The 21,270-nt window shown below is 35.5% G+C and overlaps 3 protein-coding genes across 3 annotated transcripts; 1 reads left to right on the top strand and 2 right to left on the bottom strand.

Annotated features, from left to right (window-relative positions):
* The first annotated feature begins 774 nt into the window (after window positions 1–774).
* Window positions 775–5,813, top strand: LOC108470478 (probable tRNA (guanine(26)-N(2))-dimethyltransferase 2). Its single transcript, XM_017771802.2, has 12 exons — window positions 775–1,181; window positions 1,779–2,051; window positions 2,153–2,240; window positions 2,419–2,540; window positions 2,881–3,020; window positions 3,102–3,174; window positions 3,452–3,540; window positions 3,626–3,731; window positions 4,189–4,401; window positions 4,751–4,945; window positions 5,128–5,205; window positions 5,378–5,813. Exons 1-12 carry the CDS (start codon window positions 1,086–1,088, stop codon window positions 5,618–5,620), a joined length of 1,716 nt encoding a protein of 571 aa, XP_017627291.1. The 5' UTR covers window positions 775–1,085; the 3' UTR covers window positions 5,621–5,813.
* Window positions 5,814–6,319: 506 nt separating this feature from the next.
* Window positions 6,320–8,077, bottom strand: LOC108472440 (UDP-arabinopyranose mutase 1). The gene is made up of 3 exons (XM_017773964.2): window positions 7,519–8,077; window positions 6,944–7,363; window positions 6,320–6,873 (listed from the first exon to the last, which is right to left on the bottom strand). The coding sequence occupies exons 1-3, from the start codon at window positions 7,858–7,860 to the stop codon at window positions 6,538–6,540; spliced, it is 1,098 nt and encodes a 365-aa protein (XP_017629453.1). The 5' UTR covers window positions 7,861–8,077; the 3' UTR covers window positions 6,320–6,537.
* Window positions 8,078–8,776: 699 nt separating this feature from the next.
* Window positions 8,777–11,978, bottom strand: LOC108472738 (PI-PLC X domain-containing protein At5g67130-like). The gene is made up of 8 exons (XM_017774294.2): window positions 11,317–11,978; window positions 11,114–11,236; window positions 10,269–10,406; window positions 10,087–10,185; window positions 9,697–9,997; window positions 9,356–9,579; window positions 9,174–9,260; window positions 8,777–9,003 (listed from the first exon to the last, which is right to left on the bottom strand). The coding sequence occupies exons 1-8, from the start codon at window positions 11,401–11,403 to the stop codon at window positions 8,971–8,973; spliced, it is 1,092 nt and encodes a 363-aa protein (XP_017629783.1). The 5' UTR covers window positions 11,404–11,978; the 3' UTR covers window positions 8,777–8,970.
* Window positions 11,979–21,270: the final 9,292 nt, after the last annotated feature.

Raw genomic sequence — 21,270 nt, 5'->3', positions numbered from 1 at the left:
ATTGAGTTAATTTGAATAAGTAATTGAGTTTCGAGTTCGGATCGAGTTGAATTCTACAATTAGAATAACTTGAATAATTCAAATAGTTCAAATAAAAAATAGTGTAAATACCCTTTTGGTCCTCAATTTTGAAAATAAACAAATTGGTAAAAGAAAATTTAAAATTATTTTCAAAATTTTAAAATTATTTTAAAATTTAAAATATTTATAAAATTTCAAAATTTATATTTTTAAAAATTATAAAAATTATAAAAAATATATAAAGAAAGTTAAAATTAAAATTTTTCTAAACAATAATTTTGGCACCTAAATAAGTTTTCAAATATATATGGTTTCAAATTTATATGCTCTAATATAAAATTAGTTATCTTGTAATAAAATTTTAATTTGACATGTTTAATTTTTAATTTAACTCAAACAATTTCACTTGATTCAGTTCAATTCAATTTAATTTCACTCGACTCAAATTAATAAAATATAAATCGTTAACTTGATTAACTCAAATCTTTTTACTCAATTCGATCAAATGCCCACTCATAAAATATAATTTATGAAAGTTTTAAGAATATAATAAAATATTTCAACCATAAATTAGCTAAATCTTAATTTTAATGCACTAGATATGAATTTAAGTTTTGTTTGGTAATAGATATGATCGAATTATTATGGGATAATTCTTAGGAGTACAGGGCTCATGTTAGCAAAGAATTACCCATAGATACACTATGAACGTAAGCCTCTAGGGTTTAAGAAAGATCAACAAATTAAATTAAATTAAATTAAACATAAAATAAAAATAAAAGAAAAATAAAATAGGGTTTCCGGTGGGACTTGGTATCCTATATTCAGAGTTCAAACTTCAAAGCACGCGTATAAACAAAAACAAGCCTCCTCCTTTTTATGAATTTGCAGCTTTCACAAACTTTCAAACACCGAAATCAATTTTAAAGCCAAAAAAAAAATAAAATAAGAATTTGATTTGCTACTCAAATTTGTTCTTCGAAACCATTCAAAGAAAATAATTAACTACAAAAGGAAAAGGAAAAGAAGCCATAACTTTGTTATTGCATGTAAAAGGAGAAACAATGTCGATGGATCTCAATGATTACACTATCATCAAGGAAGGAGAAGCTGAGATTCTTATGCATGCTAAAAATGAAGTCTTTTTCAACAAAACTCAGGTTTCACTTCATTTTATTTTATTGAATCCCTTATTAGAATGTTAATGGGTTTTAGTCGACGGTTTAGCCTTTATTTTATTGAAAGTTTCTCGTTATTGCGACGAATATGTTGTTTTAAGGGGAACTAGTTATGGGTTCTCATGAGAAATATGACTTTTTTCTTAATTGAATGAATTGATTGACGGTGAAAAATTGATTGAATTCATTGTTTTTGTGGTTAGATTTTTTCATGTTTTACTTTTAGTTAATCGGAAGCTTTTGGTTTGACTAAAAACTTCTGTATTATTGATGATTTATTGTTGGAAAGACTACTGGCAGGATGGTTTAAGTTAATCTATTTCTGAAATTTGTACGCTCTTTTCAATAGTGTGAACCAATGGCGCCGTGATTGGCTAATAGGAAAGGGCGAGAAAAGAAAGGAACTGTACAATTTTCTCTCATTAATGCTTTCACTGAATACCTGTATAGTGTGTACTCTGTTTTTAGATGCTTTGAGTAGGATATTGTTTCCTCTTCTGTATAATTGTAGTGTTAGTTGTTTACTGCTTGGTTCTTATTCTCTAGTAGGGATCCTAATTATTCACTATTGATAATTAGGTTAACAACAGAGACATGTCCATTGCTGTCCTGAGGACATTTATATCAAAACGGAGGCAGGAACATGAGGAATTGTTGTCTAAAAGAAACAAAAAGAACGGTTCTTCATCTGATGTAGAAGATAAACCTAATGACTGCAATATTAATATCCAAAAATCCAATGAACAAGGGCTTGAAGAGAAGCCTAATGAAGATCCATGTACTGCATCTGGAGAACCAGTTAAGATAGAAGGAAAAGTTCGGGGGAAGCTCAAACCACCAAGAGTTCTAGAGGTTATTCCACAATCTTTTGTTTTTCCAATGTAAATATATATGCTTTTACCCCCAATGCTAGTCGTTTCATTTTCTGCATGCCTTTTCTGGTGTTTATATAGGCCTTGTCAGCATCTGGGTTAAGGGCTCTGAGATATGCTCGGGAGGTAGAAGGGATTGGCCAAGTTGTTGCCTTAGATAACGATAAAGGTATTTTGGATGTTATGATATGCTATTTGAAGGATTATTTTGGACGTAGAAGGACCTTCATTTTCTGCCTTTCTGATTCCTATGCATTTTCATGCTTTATATTACTATTTACAAACAGATTTTTCCTATATGGTTTACTTGCTTCTTAGATTTCCCAATACCATGTGTCTACTTGCAGGGGCAGTTGAAGCTTGCCAGCGGAACATAAAATTTAATGGTACTGTGGCATGTTCAAAAGTGGAATCACATCTTGCTGATGCTCGTGTTTACATGCTTACTCACCCAAAAGAATTTGATGTGGTACGGGATCTGTTATTTTATAATAAAGCGACTTTATATGCACATCTTAATCTGCATGTATGCTCAACTGCTGCATAAGTATTTGGTCTGGTATGCTTAAATAAAATTTTGTAGAAAATTTCTGTTTTCTGTAGAAATAGTTCTTGTTATGCATTCATTTTGTCTATACCATTTTATAATTGGTAAAAGAGAAGTGAGTTAATTAATTGGGAACTTGTCAGTTGTTTCTGTTATTTGTTATCCATATTTCATAATTAATGGGAAATATGTATTGTTTCTTGGCCGCACTATTCAAGGGGAGCTGTGCTTATGCTCTTTATTGCTAAATCTGTTTTTTCAGGTTGATCTTGATCCTTATGGTTCACCTTCTGTATTCCTGGACTCAGCAGTTCAATCTGTTGTGGATGGGGGCATGCTGATGTGCACTGCAACTGATATGGCAGTCCTTTGTGGGGGTAATGGGGAGGTTTGCTATTCCAAGTAAGATTGTAGTAGCTTTGCCTTCATTTGAACTATGTTCTTGAATATTTAAGCTCATCCTGTAACTGCATGTGGAAACAGATATGGATCATACCCATTGAGAGGGAAATATTGCCACGAAATGGCTTTGAGGATCCTCCTAGCCTGCATTGAGGTAGTTTGATGTCCTTTCTTTTAGCATTTGAAACACATGATATAGAAAACAATAATGATCTGTTGCAAAAGGAATGTGGCTTCTAGGACTTCTTTTTTCTTTCACTTGAACTACTTTTAGTTGATGAAGGACATTAGAAAAGATACCGGTAACTATACCACCTTGTCATAGAAATCTGTTCTCCTAAACAAAAAGCCAAAAACTTTCTTTTTGAAGTAAATGCCAACAACAATCTTCTTCTTTTCCATAATTTGTATTTCTTCTTTCTTGAATGCAGAGTCATGCGAACCGGTACAAGCGTTATATTGTTCCTGTTCTCTCTGTTCAGATGGACTTTTATGTCCGTGTTTTTGTTCGTGTATACACGTAGGTGGCTTATTCTTTTAATTTAGTTTATTAAGTAATGTTGCCCTCACTTAATGTTGACAGAAGGCTAATTCATTCAATGCAGTTCTGCAAGTGCAATGAAGAATACTCCCCTTAAGCTCTCATATGTCTATCAATGCATTGGTTGCGATTCTTTTCATCTACAGCCTATTGGGAGAACTGTTTCTAAGGTGTGCTTCCTGATTTACCATGCATTTGGTGCTCCTTCTTGTTTTTAACATATACATGGCTTACATCATTTGGGCTTCTACATAGCGGAGTCATAGTGTATGTGCACATGTGAAATCATTAAAATAACATCCTGATGTATGAGCATTTAATTGCTTAGTGTTGCTATTTGAGACATGTTCATGCCTCTAGTTAGCTTATTTTAGATGAAGATATTTGGTTTCCTTTCTATCTTAATTAATCGAAGCTTGCTTTTAATTTTATTTTTTGAGTATAATTTCAATGTTCAGACATAATTAAAAGAGATGTATCAAAGTTATTTACTGTATGTAATGATGTTTCAAAGATGGGACCATAGTAACATATTTGTGCTTTGTACATCAATGGCTATTATTTTTGACTTGGCTTTATTTTGAATTGCACAATAATTTTATCTTGCATTGACCTTATAATTTCCAGAATACCAGTGTGAGGTATCTCCCAGGCTTTGCACCTGTTGTCCCTCAAGAGTGTAGTGACTGTGGGAAGAAATTTAACATGGGTGGACCTATATGGTCTGCTCCCATCCATGATCAGGATTGGGTAACTAGCATACTAGCAGATGTAAAATCAATGAAGAATTGTTATCCGGCCTATGAACGCATCTCTGCTGTATTGACTACAATTTCGGAGGTATTCATTTTTTTCCTTAGTAACTTCATTTGGGCGACTCTTTCTCAACCTTAGAACACTAGTTCCTCTCAGGTTTTAGCTGTGTAACTCTGAGCCATCTCATTTTCTATGCTAAACTATAAAAAGTAAGGCTCTATATTGACTATTGACTTGAATATTTCAATCATGAAAGTTTAGCTACAACCTTTTAGAGAAACATGTCATTAGATGTTAGGATGGTTATGTAAATTGTAACAATCAGATGTCGAAAATTCATGCAATATATATGACTAAACCTATTTGAGCAAGAAATCTTTTTCTTTTTAGAGATACTTTTAAGTTTGTTACCTGACTTGCAATTTCTTTGCAGGAGTTGCCTGATGTTCCTCTCTTTTTGAGTCTGCACAACCTCTGTGCTACACTAAAATGCACTTCCCCGTCTGCAGTTATTTTCCGCTCCGCTGTCATCAATGCAGGATATCAAATTTCTGGAACTCATGTAAATCCATTGGGACTAAAATCAGATGCTCCCATGGATGTCATTTGGGACATAATGCGCTGCTGGGTATGGCTACTTTCTGTTTTTTTCTTTATTTCCACCATTTGTGTAGGTGTGCAGCTGAAGAAAGTACAAGTGACTAAACTTTGATTAAATTGTTGGGACTTTCGAACTCCTTAATGTTCCGTGCACTAGTGCAGTTAATAGACGTGATTAAATGGTTTCTTAAGTTTTTGTTTTCTCTATAGGTTAAAAATCATCCAGTGAAAGCTCAACCGGCTGATCAGCCTGGAAGTGTGATACTTGCCAAAGAACCAGTTCTTCAAGTATGTTTTTGATGCCACTTTCTTTAGTTGCATGCTTCTTCCCCTATGTATCCGCAGTCCTTGTTTCATGTTCCTGCATGTGAACACACGCATTCCCTATCTTAAACATGTACAACTTGAGATTGAAGGTGGGAAATGTTGTTTTTAACACCTCTCAACTTCTCTTTGGCAGGCAAATTTTGCTCGAGCTGTTGCATCCCTTAGCAAGGCACAAGCTAAGAAGGTTGCTCGCTTCCTCCCGAATCCTGAAAGGCACTGGGGGCCAAAGCTTAGGGCAGGTCGCCAAATCACCAGCAAGCACATATCTCTTTTGGGTGAAGAGGCAGTAAATGGATGTCTCAACGATCTAGATAGTGAGCGCGATGCCAAGCGTCAAAAGATTGAAAAGTCCAATGATGCGATTGCAGAATCATAGATTAGGAGGGTAGTCAAGCCAAGTTGGTATCATTCTGATTGTTAGTGCCTCGTCATCGCCTAAAATTTATCTTAGTTTGATAGAGGCTGAAATTCATGGTTGTGCGACTATGATCAGTTTTGCAAAATGTATTCTGTTCGAAAACTAATTTAAGTTTTGAAGCAATTTATTTCAGTTCTGTGGTTTCTGAAAATCAGATATTAGAATATTGATGTTTTTGTTCACAATGGGATCAAGCTATAGGGGTAGGATTTAATGACCAGGATAACTAAAGGCTGTTCAAGGAAAACATGTATTCTCTGCAATGCATAATAATATTCGGTTCCACTTGGTTCTATTCATTGTGTTCTTTAATCCATAAAATTAACATTTGGGCTTTACAATAAGGTTTTCTATCCAAAGCTTTTATTCTTTTGACATGCAGAGTAGTCATCCATCTATCTATATATGGGCTCTTTACTTGTATTTTTATTATTATATTATTTTTATAGAAACAGGTTATCCCTTGAAAATCAAGCTAAAAATAAATCTGATTCTAAGCTGGTAAAACATGCAAATAAGTGACCACACAAGTTTCAAAAATAAATTGCAAAGTATTTGTACACGGTCGAAATTAAACTATATATTTTTATGAAAAATTTTCATTTTAAGTATAAATTTAGAATTATTATTGTAAAAGTTAAATGGAAGAACTGCTAATTCAACTAACACATGTTATTCATGTCTGCAACTTATAACATAAAGTTGATAAAATTACATAATATATCCCGCCAAAATCTAGTGAGGAAGAAGATAAATAAATAATAAAAAAACAAACAAAAATTATTAAAGTTCAATTAAACTGTAGGGAAATAATGGTGCAGCTTTGTGTTGAATAGAATAATATATATAATAAATGTGATGTGATGGAAAATTGTCTAAGCCGCTTTCCCATTTGGAACAGATCCTGCAGTAGGAGGGTTGAGCTCATCCCAGGCTTTAATCCAAGTAACCATTGCATCAGCCAGTTTGTCAAAGTAGGGATCAACTTTGCTAAGCTTTTCTTTCACCTGCTTAGCCAGTTCAACATAGCACTTTTGAACAGTGGTGCAGTCTTTTGGAAGCACAGCTTGTTGGAAGAATGGGATGATCTCTTCTTGCCAGAATATACCCTTGTATTCCTTCCTTAGATTCACAAAGGGGTTGCTGGCTTTGCTGTGATAGATGTATGGTAGACCCGTTTTCACCCCCAATCCCAAATGGTCACATATCACCTACACCATAAACATTCATCAAGCACAACATAAAGCAATACGAATAACTAAACTCCAATGGAAAACATACCTTGATGCACCAGCCAGCCCACATATCATCGTAGCGACCAATTGGCTGGCCATCTCCCATGAGTCCAAAGTACATGGCAGGGCCGATCAAGTCACGGTCGAAAGCCAGATTCATACCACACATGGGGAACAAGGTGCCCTTTGGGATGGTGAGAACCGCATCAACAAACCTAGTGTTCCTCTCAAGAGGCTTCACAAGTTGGGTTGGTGCATCATAATCTGGGATGTTTAGCCACAGGCCATGAGAAACAGCAGTTGGGACACCCTCACGGAGACTGAATGGATATCCACGGACGAAATCAGCACCCTCTCTGAAGGGGTCATACAAGGTGTTGAAGAAGAAGGGAGTTGATGGACATAGCAGGTTCTTGATGTGTTGTTCAAGTGCATTGACTGCTTTGCCTGATGGGTCCTTAGCAACCTAATCATAAAAAGATCCATAGTTTGGTATAGTAGGAATGGTAATTTACCTATATTCTTAAAGAGAGACACCCAAAGAAAAATCAAAAGTATCTAAATTTCCAAACAGAGCAATGTAAAGATCCATAAGAAAAAAAGAAAATCAAAAGAACTTACAAAGCAGTCATCATCAATGGTAAAAATGTATTTCTTTTTAGACACCATGTAACCAAAGCAACGGCAAGCAGAGTCCTTGAAGGAAATGCAAGAAGCCTTGGGACCCAGAATCTTGTTGATATCATTCCTGTTATAAAGCTCATAGTCAAAACCAGGAGGGACCTTGATGGTTTTTGAAGGATCGCCATCTTGAACAATGATGAGATGGTAGGGCTGAAAAAATGGCCTCCACATCTCAAGGAAGTCCAAGTTTCTTATAGTTGGTATCACAATGTCAAGCTCATCTTTGAGCTGAGGCATCACCGGAGCTGCTGCTTGGGTCGCTGTTGCAGGCTCAACCATTATCACTGCTAAAGAAAAAGAAACAAAAGATGAAGGGAGAGTTTTGTTTTTGTTCTTGTTTTTGAGAGAGAGTAGGTTGGGGATTTGATTGAAAGGGAGAGGTTGTGAGGGAATATTTATGGAGGGAGAGTGAGGTTAGGCATGTGACAAACGAGTGAGTCGGCATGAGTGAAGGAAGAGGGAGGAGAGACGTGTAAGATATTTGCAGGTAATGACGACTTATTCAATGCCTGTGATTTAGGCTCTAAACTTGAGCCTATGTTAAATTGGAAAATCAAAATTTTAAAGGCTTAGAATTAAAAATGCCCTTCAATTATTTTATCCTCTATTTTTTAATTTAGTTACTTTATTATGCCAAATAAAATGTTGGTTTATATTAAGTTTTATTGTGGTATAAAATTAAAGGAATTTGCAAGCATTTTTACTAAGTTCAATTATTGTTTACTTAACATAGAGATGTCAGTTAATTCATTAGGATGTTAATCTACTTAATAAATTGTAAATTTGTATCCACAAACCAACAAAGTATATTAAGACTTACATCATCTTTTTACTTATCGATAAAATAACATCAGATATATGTTTAACGTCCATCATCCTCCTTTTCACTCTTTCCACATAAATTTCTAGTGGGCTCTAAATAAAAATCAAATCTCTTCTTCCCCAATATGAAATTATGATACCCTCAATTGGAGGCCAAATATTTACTAACATATTGCGCATGAACTGATAATGCACACCACTAAAACTATCCATCAAATCATGTTCTTACTCATAGGCAAATGTAGCCACTTCCCTTAAATTAATATGCCATGGCTCCTCCTCCTCATCATCAATGGTGAGTACCGTAATATTATCATCCGTATTTTAAAGCCACGAATTAATAAAAAAGAAATCGAGGTATAAGAGCAGACAATTAGAGAAAAAATTTGCTATAAGAGTAGATTGAAATTCCATTTGTAAATTTTATTAAATTCATGGAACTCTGCATAGATACATATATTTATGTATATGTCTACAACTTGTACTTTTACGATAAGAGTGAATTCAGTGCTTAAAATGTTGATGTAGTCTAAAATCTTGTGCCACATCCTCTGCCTAGAATCCACCTTATGGTGTGCAGGCGCCTGAAGTTGATCCAACCTGCAATCACAAAACAAACCACATTTTTTTACCATCTACCTAACTTCGAAGGTCTGCAGATATTTGAGAGTGGGGTTAGACACAAATAATTGAGCTCGAAATAAGTATAAAAATATGGTTTGTATTAATCTAAGAACTACATTAATTTGCAAAATGTAATTTTGACTTACCACACATGCATGAATATCATCACATCCACATAACAGCTTCCCATTCAAAGTATCGACAGCTTGGAATGATCCTCCTCCTTCACTCCTCTGTGCAAACCAAAACAAGAATATTTTCAGGTTTCAAAGAAAATGAGCTGAATCAACAAGAAACTATTAGCAACTTAAAGAGTGAACAAAGGAACCTTGTAATAATCAACAGCAACAAAGTTAGCCCAACGGTTACCAGCAGCAGCATAGCAAGTACGAAGCATGTTAATAAGATCTCCAGAATTGTCCTCGCATGTCTTCTCTTTGCTTGACATTGAATGAAAGTAATTTACCAATACCAACGACTTAGTCTTGTCGTCTAGACCTGACGACTCTGCCCTGTTCGGGCAACTTCCTGCTTGCATTCCGCCGTCCCCATCTGCCAATTTCGCATTCAACCACAATGTGTTATCTCGACTTTCTGCTTTTCCTAAACATATCGATGTCTAAAACTTAATTAATAATGGATATATATATATATATATATATGGTTTACATTGATTTTCGACCATGTAGTTCCACTGGTAAGCAATTCCTTCGCTTGCTTCCTTGGACTGAATTGAGGTGAATACAAGTAGTCTTTGGTTATTAGCCACCATGTCACTGACTAGAGGCCAGTCTTCACCATTTTTGGGCATGTTTGACACTGGAAACCAGTATTTCATCAATCCAGCATCAGTAAACACCTTTGTCAACCCATTTGGACCAACATAATCTTCCAAGATTAATGTAACAATTTCCTCTGTATTTGCAGATAAGAACGCTTCGATTTCCTTCAAATAATCTATAGCTGGTCCCTGGTAGGCCAATCCAAAGGGAAAAAAGAAGATGTTGAAAATGAAAAGGGCAATATTTATGGGTAACTAATAGGGAAAATTAAATTTACAAACGCAGTAATGTCATGACATTGTCCGCCAAATGAATGGCACATCCACACATCTCCGTCAAAATCATAAGTGTCAAGCATCAATGCCCTGGCTCCATTCTGCAACTCAGCTATAGGCTTATGTTAATCAAATAGAAATTAAAGATCATAGATAGGACTAGAATGTGAACTGGGAAACATACATTGAGCTGATCGGTGATCATGTCTTCTTGATTGGTAAATGTAACGCGAGGAACTGGGGTATGCAATGGATATCCATCGATGGCATATGCATTGTGGGTCGTCAAGAATGCGTACTTGTTGAAAGGAAGAGAGTTATTCTGTTCACCCCACAAGTAACCGCACAAGAATTAAAATGTCCATTATACGAATATAACTGCCAATACACAGTTATAGCTAATATCTGATGAGAGATTTAAATTGCAATTGCAGACGTGTTTTCATTAAAATCATATTTAATTGTAAACTATATTTTTCTTTTAATTTTTATGACTACATATATAAGTATTCATAACTTATAAATTGAGTAAAGCCCGAACAACAAAAGCATCTAGTACTATTTAAACTCAGGCCACACCTGAAGCAGTGAATACACTTTACCATCGTCATCACATAATTTTAAATATATACAAAAATAAATTAATTTAATCGTAATTTGCTGTTATTTTCCACCAACAAAAAATCTACAGAAAAATTTATATTTGATGTACTAATAATACATAATTGTAAATTGATTAAATTTATTTATCTGTATTACGTGTTTCACTGATAATGCATAGAATTATATATTGATAAATGAGAATTTAAATTTTAACGATTATGTTATCTATTAAAATCTTTGGCAGTTAGCATGCGTTGTTTTTGTAAACATTAATAAAAGGGTTAGAAATTGTGGAGGAGAATAAATTTTGGCCTAATTCCCTAAAAGCTGGACATCAATGTCTTGCTCTAGCAGGCTCAACTGAAAGTGAAAGGTCCCTGAATGAGCTACACAAACAAAAGAAGCCTTATCAATTTCATCACTCACCAGAAGCTTGAATTGGTTTGTAACGGTTGATCTTACACATCTTGAACCTGAAAATCCTTGCTGGCAAGCGAAACAATACAGTCCAGCCTCGCAATCTCCATCCGAAGAGCATTCGTCGAGCAGCTGAATATATCAAAACTATAATCATATGCACTTGAAGAAAAAAGAAAGGATATATGTACATCTTCCATTGAAGACCCTACCTTACACTGTCCATCAGAGCAAGCTGAAGCAATACTTAGAAACGCAGAAATTGCTGTAATAAGAAGCAAATTCTGATAAAGACTCATTGTTGGAGATTGAAAGGATTTCAAGGTGCAATCCTCGTAAAAGAAGTGGTCTTTATTGGGGACTAAATTTTGGGTTTTTCCTCAGCTTGTTGGCTGAGAAAACTAGGGAAACATTCATGAGAAACAAGGGCATAGAATATATAGGAAAAGCAAGAAAGCTGGGAATTAATGAAGGGTTGGCAATCCACTTAAAGACAATGATTTACATTAAAATTAAATAAGAAACAAGTCAAATGTTTGTAACAATATTTTAACTCTAACATGCAACAGTCGGGCTAAATGTCTTCCACATGGGACGCGGAAGATACTATTGTGCAACCTCCAATCGATGATTTCAATGGAGGAAAGGGATTTTATTGGAATGGGATGCGTTGCATAGTTCAAAGATCATTTCCGCTTACAATCTGTTTTAGGTCAAACTTCAAAACAGTCCAAGAAATCCTTGTCTATAGTGCAATTGCGTGTCTGTGCTGCAATCTACCGCTTGGATTGGATTTTGGGGGTGTTTGAAAGAATGATAGAAGTAAAACATGTAATTGACGGGCTGTGTGTTGTTTCAACTTTGAAGTGTGAGTGAAGTGTTTGAAGGGGAATGGGATAGATGTTTTGGAACTCCGGTTGAAGAAGATTCCAGCACTGTTATCTTTTCATTTTTAATAAATATACTTTTTCCAGGGTCAGATTGCATTTTTAATAGAGTTTATAGCATTTATCGAATTGAAATCATAAGATAATAATGGAGCACCGTCTAATTGCTAATTAAATAATTGTGTGTAAAGTAGTAGGAATAGTTGTTCATCTGAAAGTGGGATAAGGTTGGAGCTAGTTAAAGGAAAACTTAATTGAACATATATCACACCATGTGAGATGTCCTCCTTTACATTCCAAACCATGAATATAGAAGTTGGGAAAAGAAGAAGAAGACTACAAGTATTCACCAAACTCCAAAGGAAGAATTACAATGGCAGCACCATTATTAATAAGAATTTAATGTTATTTTTTACATTCAAATTAGGGAGGAATGGTTCAACGGTAGTAAATCTATTGGATCTTAGAAAACAGAATAAGAAATTTCAACTGAAACTTAAGCTTTAAGCTACAATATCTTGATGAACACACAAAGAAATTAAGCTTAAGCTATAATAACAAAATGCTTGACAGAAAACCAAAAGAAGAAGAAGAATTTGCAGAAAGATTAATCATCATTTCATTGAGAGCAAATAACATTACATATACCAAGCAATCAGCTTGTCAAAAATGAAAATGTTACCTAAACATACCTAACTCCACTAACACATTGTTGAAACTTAGAAAAACTTTGCTTGCACTCTTGGTTAAGCTGATTTATCAAATCTATCAGCACCAAATTACATCAAGCATGTCATTAACTTAGTTCTAATATAACTAAGCAACAAAACATTAATTGAAAAGTAACAAAACAACAGCATAAGCTTCAATTGCTACTTGCATGGCTCGAACTGCCTTGGTCTGCATGTAAGCCATCTTTTAACACTTCTCCTTGGCTTGCATGCTGCAAACTCCCAACTTGGCTCTCAAATTCTTGAACCTTGACATACAAAGAGGCTTTGTCAAGATATTTGCTAGCTGATCTTTAAAACTGCAATGAACTAGTCTGATTTCTTGATATTGTTCATGGAAACTTGATCTTAAAATGCTTTGTTTTCCTATGAAACATTGGATTCTTTGATATTGCAACAGCAGATTGGTTATCACATCTGATCTCTGTTGCTTCTCTTTGGTACAAATTCATATCTGCCATGATCTTCCTTAACCAAATTGCTTGGTTAACAGCTCTTGCAGTTGCTACATATTTTGCCTCTGCTGTTGATTTAGCAACAATAGTTTGCTTCATCGAACTTTAGCAAAAAATAGCTGAACCAATGGTAAAAATATACCCTGAGGTGCTTTTCATGTCATCTATTGATCCTGCCCAGTCACTTTCAGCAAAACCAAGGTGTTTCATGCTGTCAACCTTGGTAAACATCATCCCAAAGCTCAGAATGCCTTTAATGTACCTGAGAACTTTCTTAACAGCTTGAAAATGGTTCACATTACAGCAGTGCATGAACCTGGATAGGAGACTGACTGTAAACATTATGTCTGGCCTTGTAGCTATTAAGTAGAGCAGACATCCAACTAGGCTCCTATAGGTTGACTCATTCACTTTCTCAAAATCACCTTGGCTTGTTAACTTTTCTCTAATAGCAACTGGAGTACTAGTTGCTTTACAATTTTGCATGGAGAATCTGTTCAAAAATTTCAAAGAAAATGCCTTATTGCTTAAGAAAATTCCTTGCTGAGTCTGAAATACTTCCATTCCAAGGAAATAGGACATTTCACCCAAATCTGACATTTCAAACAAACATGCTCTCCATTTTGCCTTTGAAATCTAATAGCATATCATTGTTTTCACTTGTTACCAACAAGTCATCCACATACAGTGAGACTATAAGCGGTGTTTCTTCATCTTCCTTCTTCACATACAGTGTTGGCCCACTAATGCTTCTCTCAAACCCTAAGCTTACTAGGTAGGTGTCAATTTTTTCATACCAGGCCCTTGGTGCCTGTTTTAAGCATACAAGGCTTTTCTTAGCTTGAACACTTTGTCTTCTTCACCAACAACCTTAAAACCCTCTGGCTGTTCAACAAATATCTCCTCATCAAGAAAGCCATTGAGGAAAGCAGATTTTACATCAAGTTGATGTATTTTCCACTGCTTTTGAGCAGCCAATGCAACCAGTAGTCTAATTGTATCAAGCCTAGCCACTGGTGTAAATGTCTAAAAATAGTCAATCACATACTTCTGACTGAATCCCTTCACTACTAACCTTGCCTTCAGCTTGTTCAAAGTTTCATAGTATTGTACTTAACTCGAAACACCTATTTTACTCCTATGACCTTTTTTTGAGCTGGTCTTCTAACTAACTCCCAGGTCTGATTTTTATGAATCATGCTCATTTCATTAAGCATGGCTTGCCTTCATCGTTCTTGAGCTTGAGCTTCTTCAAAGCATGTTGGTTCAACAGTAGCCACATCTACTCTCTTGTATATTTTATTTAGTAGTCTAGTTCCTCAACTGGCTCATGATCAATGTCCATCTTAGGATCATTTTGATCAACTTTAGTTGGCTTTGTCACTAAGTCTTCAGTAGTACATTTTAGTTCACTTTTATCTCAATTCCAACTTGACCTTTCATCAAATACAACATTTCTACTCACAAAAACTATGTAAGTTGTAGGATCTAGAATTCTGTAGCCCTTCTTGACACTGCTATAGCCCACTAGAATGCTACACTGAGTCTTTTTTTGCCAATTTGTCCCTCTTGACTACAGTTATGTGTGCATAACATATGCAACCAAAAACCTTTAGATGAGAAACTGATGGTTTGAACCCAAACTAGGTCTCAAATTGTGTTTTTTAAAACAATGCCTTGGTTGGTAGCCTATTTTGAAGGTAAACTACAGTGTTCACTACCTCAGCCTAAAAACTTTTAGGCAAATTCCTCTCAAACATCAAGCATCTGACCATATCCATCAAAGTTCCATTCTTCCTCTCACTGAAACCATTTTGTTGAGGTGTGTAGGTGTTTGTGAGCTAGGGTTTGATCCCTGATTCTTCACAAAAACTTTGAAACATTGCTAAAGTGTACTCTGTGCCATTGTCTAACCTTAGTGTTCTGAGCTTGTAACCTGATTGAGTTTCTGTTGCAGCCTTGAATTTCCAAAACACGGCTACTTTTAACTTGTGCTTTAGGAAGTAAATCCAACAGAATTTTGAATAATCATCAATGAAAAGAATGAAGTACATGCTACCATTTAAGGATTGTGTCTTTATAGGGCCGCATACATTAATATGGACTAACTGCAACTTTGCAGAAGCTCTCCAAGCCATGTTTGTAGGAAATGGTAGTTTAGCTTACTTTTCTAGCTAACATACTTCACAAACATCCTCTTTTTCAATTGTTATTGTGAAATTTTCAACCAAGTCTTCTTTGGACAAATGAAGTAGAGACTTATAGTTGACATGGCCTAATCTTTGATGCCACAGTTTAGACTCATCTAAGATAGTTGTGTAGGCACTATCTGAACGTTTGTTCCAATCTACAATAAAAATTCTGTTAGTCATGGTTACTGACATGAGTTTGGATCCACTTGGATCACTAATCAGGAATTCTTTTCCTTTGAAAAGAGCTGTGTATCCTTTTTCAACAAGTTAAGTAATACTTAGCAGATTTCTATCTATTTTAGGTACTAACAAAACATTGGAAATGAGTTTGATAGCTGAAGAAGTGTTAATCAACACATCTCCCTTGCCTTTTGCTTTAATGTAGTGTCCATTGCCCATTTTTACTTTTGTGTTGAAACTTCTATCAATGCTCTTGAAAATAGCAGCATCAGGTGTAATGTGATTTGTGCAACCACTGTCAATCAGCCATCCTTTTGTGGTTTTTCTTCTGGCAACTGAGCAGGAGATAGCAAATACTTGTTCTTCCTGATCACAACCCTCTTCTACCATTTGAGCTTCTGTTCTAAGCTGTTAATGCTAATTTTGCTTCTGCTTGCCTTTTTTCTGCAAACCTTCTCAATATGGCCCATCTGTTTACAAACCTTGCATTGCACATCAGGTTTGTACCAGTAGTTAGCTTCAGTATGGCTAACTCTTTTGCAATGTGAGCAAGGTGGATACATTCTTCTTGCTCTATCTCTTCTTGATCTGTCTGGCCAAGTTTTCTTCACTTTGTAGCCAGATGTGCTCGAGGTTGGTCTACTCCTAGCTTGAAAGGCACTTTCTTGATGCTCCTCCTATTTGTTAGCTCTTCTTTGTTACTGAGCATAAAGAGCATTGATTAGCCCAGTCAAAGAGATGCTTGATAGATCTCTTGAATCTTCCAAGGAAGAGATTTTGGCTTCATATCTCTCAAGTAAGGTTGAAATAATCTTTTCCACTATTCTGGCTTCACTGAATTGGTCTCCAAGCAGTCTGATGCTATTTACAATGGCCATGATTCTGTCTAAATATTGCTTAACTATTTCTGATTCCTTTATCCTCAAATTTTCAAAGTCCCTTCTCAAATTCAAGAGTTGTTGCTGTCTTGTTTTTTCAGTTCCTTGAAACTCCTCTTTGAGCCTGTCCCAAGCCTGTTTTGGAGTCTCACAGGCTATAATCCTTGTGAAAATCAAGTCTGACACACTGTTTCGAATGCAAGACATTGCGTTGTACCTCTTGGCTCTGTCATCAGAGTGCTGCCTGATCTAAGCTATCGTGGTGTTAGCTCTCAAGGGTGGTGGTTCAACATCAGCATTGACAACCTCTAGGTCTTCATTTTCACTACCCAAATGTGGTAGCCTTCGCCACTGAACACTGGTGGTGGTGTTAGAGAGAAACTTGATGAAGAGAATACTTTTGAGAATAGAAAAGAGAAAGGTCCTCTAAGAAATCAGCTCTCGATACCAATTATTGGATCTTAGAAAATAGAATAAGAAATTTCAACTGAAACTTAAGCTTTAAGCTACAATATCTTGATAAACAAATAAAAAAATTAAGCTTAAGCTATAAGAACAGAATGTTTGACAGAAAACCAAAAGAAGAAGAAGAATTTATAGAAAGATTCATCATCATTTCATTAAGAGCAAATAACATTACATATACCAAGTAATCAGCTTGTCAAAAATGAAAATGTTACCTAAACATACCTAACTCCACTAACACATTGTTGAAACTTAGAAAAACTTTGCTTGCACTATTAGTTAAGCTGATTTATCAAATCTATCAGCACCAAATTACATCAAGCATGTCACTAACTTAGTTCTAATCTAACTAAACAACAAGACATTAACTGAAAAGTAACAAAACAGTAGCATATGCTTCAGCTACTACTTGCATGGATCGAATTGCCTTAGTCTGCATGTAAGCCTTATTCTAACAACATCAATTACAGACCAAATTTAAGAAATCTACTACTGAGTAATTAAAAGGAGTATGTGATCATTCATAATAGCGTTTGATGAATACAATATGTTTTTCTTTCTGAGTAAAAGAGGATTTGGTTGAAGTACCAAAAACACAACAACATAAAAAGGAAACATAAAAACACTGCAGAGTTGATTAAAGAAGAAAACTCTCTACTATAAGTTACTACCGTCCAACAAACATATTTCTAGTTTAGATCCTTCCTTTGTGACGATATTTGCCATAGCATTAGCCTCCATAGGGATATTAACCAACTGAACATCACCTGCTTTAAGGCAACAAATTATTACTAAGATAAAAAATGTTAGCTTTCCTTTTCCATTAACACCTCCACCACAACTTTCATACCCATCAATTCACACGCATTTGCATCCATTGTCTGAACAGGTCCCCAAAAACATAGCACAAATGTGACTACTCTCATCCTTTTAAACACCATCAATGCACCAAGACTATGGACATTGAATTTTCAAGAAACCTGGTAAAGAAAGAAACCATGAAATCAATAATGGTACTTGATTTTAATTTGTTGATGTTGATTGTGTGAAAGAGAAGGACAAAGAAAAGGGAAAGATGGAATTCAATGACGGACGGTTCACAAAGCCAAGTGTCAAGAGTTTAATGAACAAAAAGTGAGTTTTCTTTACTCTTGGTGAGCAATAGCCTATATATACATACTACCAAATAGGTTCCTCATGTGATTTTGTTGACACGTGTGTTAGTGTGTAGCCCTTGAGCCATGTGTCATGATGTGGAATCCAGGATCAAATTGTAATATGGAAGAATGAACTCAAAGTGATCCTAATGTTAGACACTTTCTAATGACTTGATATGCAAGCTTCAATTAATCTTTGAAAAGTCTAGCAGAGAATGGAGATTAAATATTGATAATACGATGGAAAATCAATTAAAGAATGAGAATTAGAAAGCTAGAAGAAAAATTCTCAAGCTCATGGAACAAATATCTTTCTTGAGATGCAAGAAAGTTTGTGGCAAGGAGATCCTTCTAGGGAATTGAAATTTGAAAATTAAAAACAAAAGTAAGAATCAAAGATAAATAAATTTTAGATTTTAAGAACAAGAAGTAAAAATTGGATGGATTTGTGGAAAAATGAAATCAAATTTGACGAAGTTAGGATGAATAAAGATGGATGAAGTTGGATATATGATATAATCCCCTTTTGATGCTTGGATTCAACACCAACAAAGGACTTCAAACAACCTTTTAATAATTAGTGAAATTGAAGTTATGAAGAATTCTAGCAACAATCATTAAAGAATTGACTTGAAATTACTATCAAGAAAAAATATAGTAAAATATCTATAAAACAATACTCTTGGGATCCGAAAAATTATTATTTTATCGAGGTTATTAGTTTATTGATAAATGAATATTTTAATAATTTATATTAGTTTATTGATAAAGGAGGAGGAGAAGGGCTCGGAAGCCTTTCTCCAAATGATGAATGCTTGGTATCTTGAGTTCGTTCAGATGAACCCGAATGCACAACCTCCCCACCTCCCCGATTCCTCAACCTGTACCCCGATGCCTCAAGGTGTAGATCGATGAAATTTCATAGAACTCCAGGTTGATGAAATCCGTAAACAAGGGTAGAAGAATTGGGGCAAATATTGATGATGATGCAGAAAGCGAGTTTTGGCTCGAGAATTCTATTCGAGTATTTGATGAATTGTCTTGTACACGAGGAATGCTTGAAATGTGCTATATCATTGTTGAGGAATTCACTTATCATTGGTGGAAGACATTGACTTCATGAGTACCGAAAGAGAAAGTAACTTGGGAGTTCTTTCAAGAAGAATTTCGGAAGAAATACATCGATGAAAGATTTGTTGATCGAGCGTAAAGAGTTTCTTGAATTGAAGCAGGGAACATGACGATTCTTGAATACTGAAAAGGAGTTCGTCGAGTTGAGTAAGTATGCTAGAGAATACATTCCTCTGAGGCTAAAATGTGTAGGCGATTTGAAGACGGACTCAATGAAGACATCAAAGTATTTGTTGCGATTCTTGAATTAAAAGAAATGGTAGTACTTGTTGATCGAGCTTGCAAGGCTGAAGAACTACTTAAAGAGAAGAAAAAAGTAGAGGCTGAGACTAGAAATTGGAAGAAAAGACCGACGAGTAGTTCATTCTCACAGCAATCTAGGAAATCTAGAAATATGTATTCTCGTCCTCAGATTTCGGCCGGACAATCATATGGAAATTTTAAGAAGCAAAATGTGGGTCTTAAATCTCAGACTACTTCTGCAGCTAGTGTGGGGAATTCGAGATTTGTTAAGCCCGAGTGCCAGCGGTGTAGTAGAAATCATTTTGGCCCATGTAGAGAAAATGAATGTTTTCAATGTGGTTCTCCGAATCATTTTATTCGAGACTGCCCAGAGAGAGTTGAGAAAGAAAAATTTCTGAGTGTAAAAGCTAGTGGTGCAGATTCGAGAGGAAGATATTCGAGAAAAGTGGAAATGAAGCAAGCGACAAGAATGTAGCCGAGATTCAGCAGACTAAATCAAGTACGGGCTCCGGCTAGAACTTATGCCATAAAGGCACGTGAAGATGCTTCATCACCCGATGTGATTCTTGGTATATTTTCTCTTTATGATGTTAATGTTAATGCTTTGATTGATCCGGTTCTACTCATTCATATGTATGCATGAAACGGTGTCTAGTATGAAACTACCGTTGAGAACACGAATTTATGATTAGAGTGTCGAATCCACTAGGCAAATGTGTGATAGTTGATAAAGTATGCAAGAAATGCCCTTTAATGATTCGGGGTCATTACTTTCTGGCTGATTTGATGTTGTTGCCGTTTGATGAATTTGATATTATTTTGGGTATGGATTGGTTGACATTGCATGATGCTATAGTAAATTGCAAAGAAAAGGTTATAGAATTAAAGTGTGAAAGTGGTAAAATTCTGCGGATTGAATCAGAAAAGTCAGAGGCATTATCTAGTGTAATTTCTTCGATGTCGGCTCAGAGATATTTGAGGAAGAATTATGAAGCTTATTTGGCGTATGTAATTAATACAAAAGAAGTTGAAAAGAAAGTTGAATCAGTGCCGGTTGTGTGTGAATTTGCGGATGTATTTCCAGAAGAATTGCCGGGTTTGCCTCCAGTTAGGGAAGTAGAATTTGGTATTGATTTGATACCGGGAACAGCTCCGATCTCGATTGCTCCATATAGAATGGCACCAGCAGAGTTGAAAGAATTAAAGTCGCAGTTGCAAGAGTTGACTGATAAAGGCTTTGTGAGACCGAGTTTTTCACCTTGGGGTGCTCCCGTGTTATTTGTGAAAAAGAAGGATGGTTCTATGAGATTGTGTGTTGACTATCGGCAATTAAACAAGGTGACAATCAAGAATAAGTATCCGTTGCCGAGAATTGATGATTTGTTTGATCAGCTGAAAGGAGCAACATGGTTTTCAAAGGTTGACTTGAGATCTGGATACTATCAGCTGCGAGTAAAAGAGCCGGATGTGCCTAAAACTACTTTTAGAACAAGGTACGGTCATTATGAATTTTAGTTATGCCATTCGGGTTGACAAACGCTCTGCTTGTGTTTATGGATTTGATGAATCGCATATTTCGGCCATACTTGGACAAATTTGTTGTGGTGTTTATTGATGATATTTTAATCTATTCAAAAGATAAGACAGAGCATGCTGAGCACTTGAAGATAGTTTTGCAAACTTTGAGAGATAAGCAGTTGTATGCTAAGTTCAGTAAAAGTGAATTTTGGCTTCGAGAAGTTGGATTTTTGGGTCACATTGTTTCAGGTGATGGCATACGGGTTGATTCTAGTAAAATTTCAGCCATTGTTGATTGGAAACCACCGAAAAATGTAACCAAAGTTAGA

This window comes from Gossypium arboreum, chromosome 11, assembly GCF_025698485.1.
Source record: "Gossypium arboreum isolate Shixiya-1 chromosome 11, ASM2569848v2, whole genome shotgun sequence".
NCBI lineage: Eukaryota > Viridiplantae > Streptophyta > Magnoliopsida > Malvales > Malvaceae > Gossypium > Gossypium arboreum.
This window is presented reverse-complemented; position numbering and strand designations above follow the sequence as displayed.

Coding starts and splice junctions, on each gene's coding strand:
- LOC108470478 (XM_017771802.2), top strand. CDS start 1,086: ATGTCGATGGATCTCAATGATTACACTATCATCAAGGAAGGAGAAGCT. Junction 2,541..2,880: donor ACCCAAAAGAATTTGATGTG/GTACGGGATCTG, acceptor CTGTTTTTTCAG/GTTGATCTTGATCCTTATGG. Junction 3,732..4,188: donor TTGGGAGAACTGTTTCTAAG/GTGTGCTTCCTG, acceptor TATAATTTCCAG/AATACCAGTGTGAGGTATCT.
- LOC108472440 (XM_017773964.2), bottom strand. CDS start 7,860: ATGGTTGAGCCTGCAACAGCGACCCAAGCAGCAGCTCCGGTGATGCCT. Junction 7,364..7,518: donor CCATTGATGATGACTGCTTT/GTAAGTTCTTTT, acceptor TTTTATGATTAG/GTTGCTAAGGACCCATCAGG. Junction 6,874..6,943: donor GGGCTGGCTGGTGCATCAAG/GTATGTTTTCCA, acceptor TTTATGGTGTAG/GTGATATGTGACCATTTGGG.
- LOC108472738 (XM_017774294.2), bottom strand. CDS start 11,403: ATGAGTCTTTATCAGAATTTGCTTCTTATTACAGCAATTTCTGCGTTT. Junction 10,186..10,268: donor TGATCACCGATCAGCTCAAT/GTATGTTTCCCA, acceptor GCTGAGTTGCAG/AATGGAGCCAGGGCATTGAT. Junction 9,004..9,173: donor ATGATATTCATGCATGTGTG/GTAAGTCAAAAT, acceptor TTGTGATTGCAG/GTTGGATCAACTTCAGGCGC.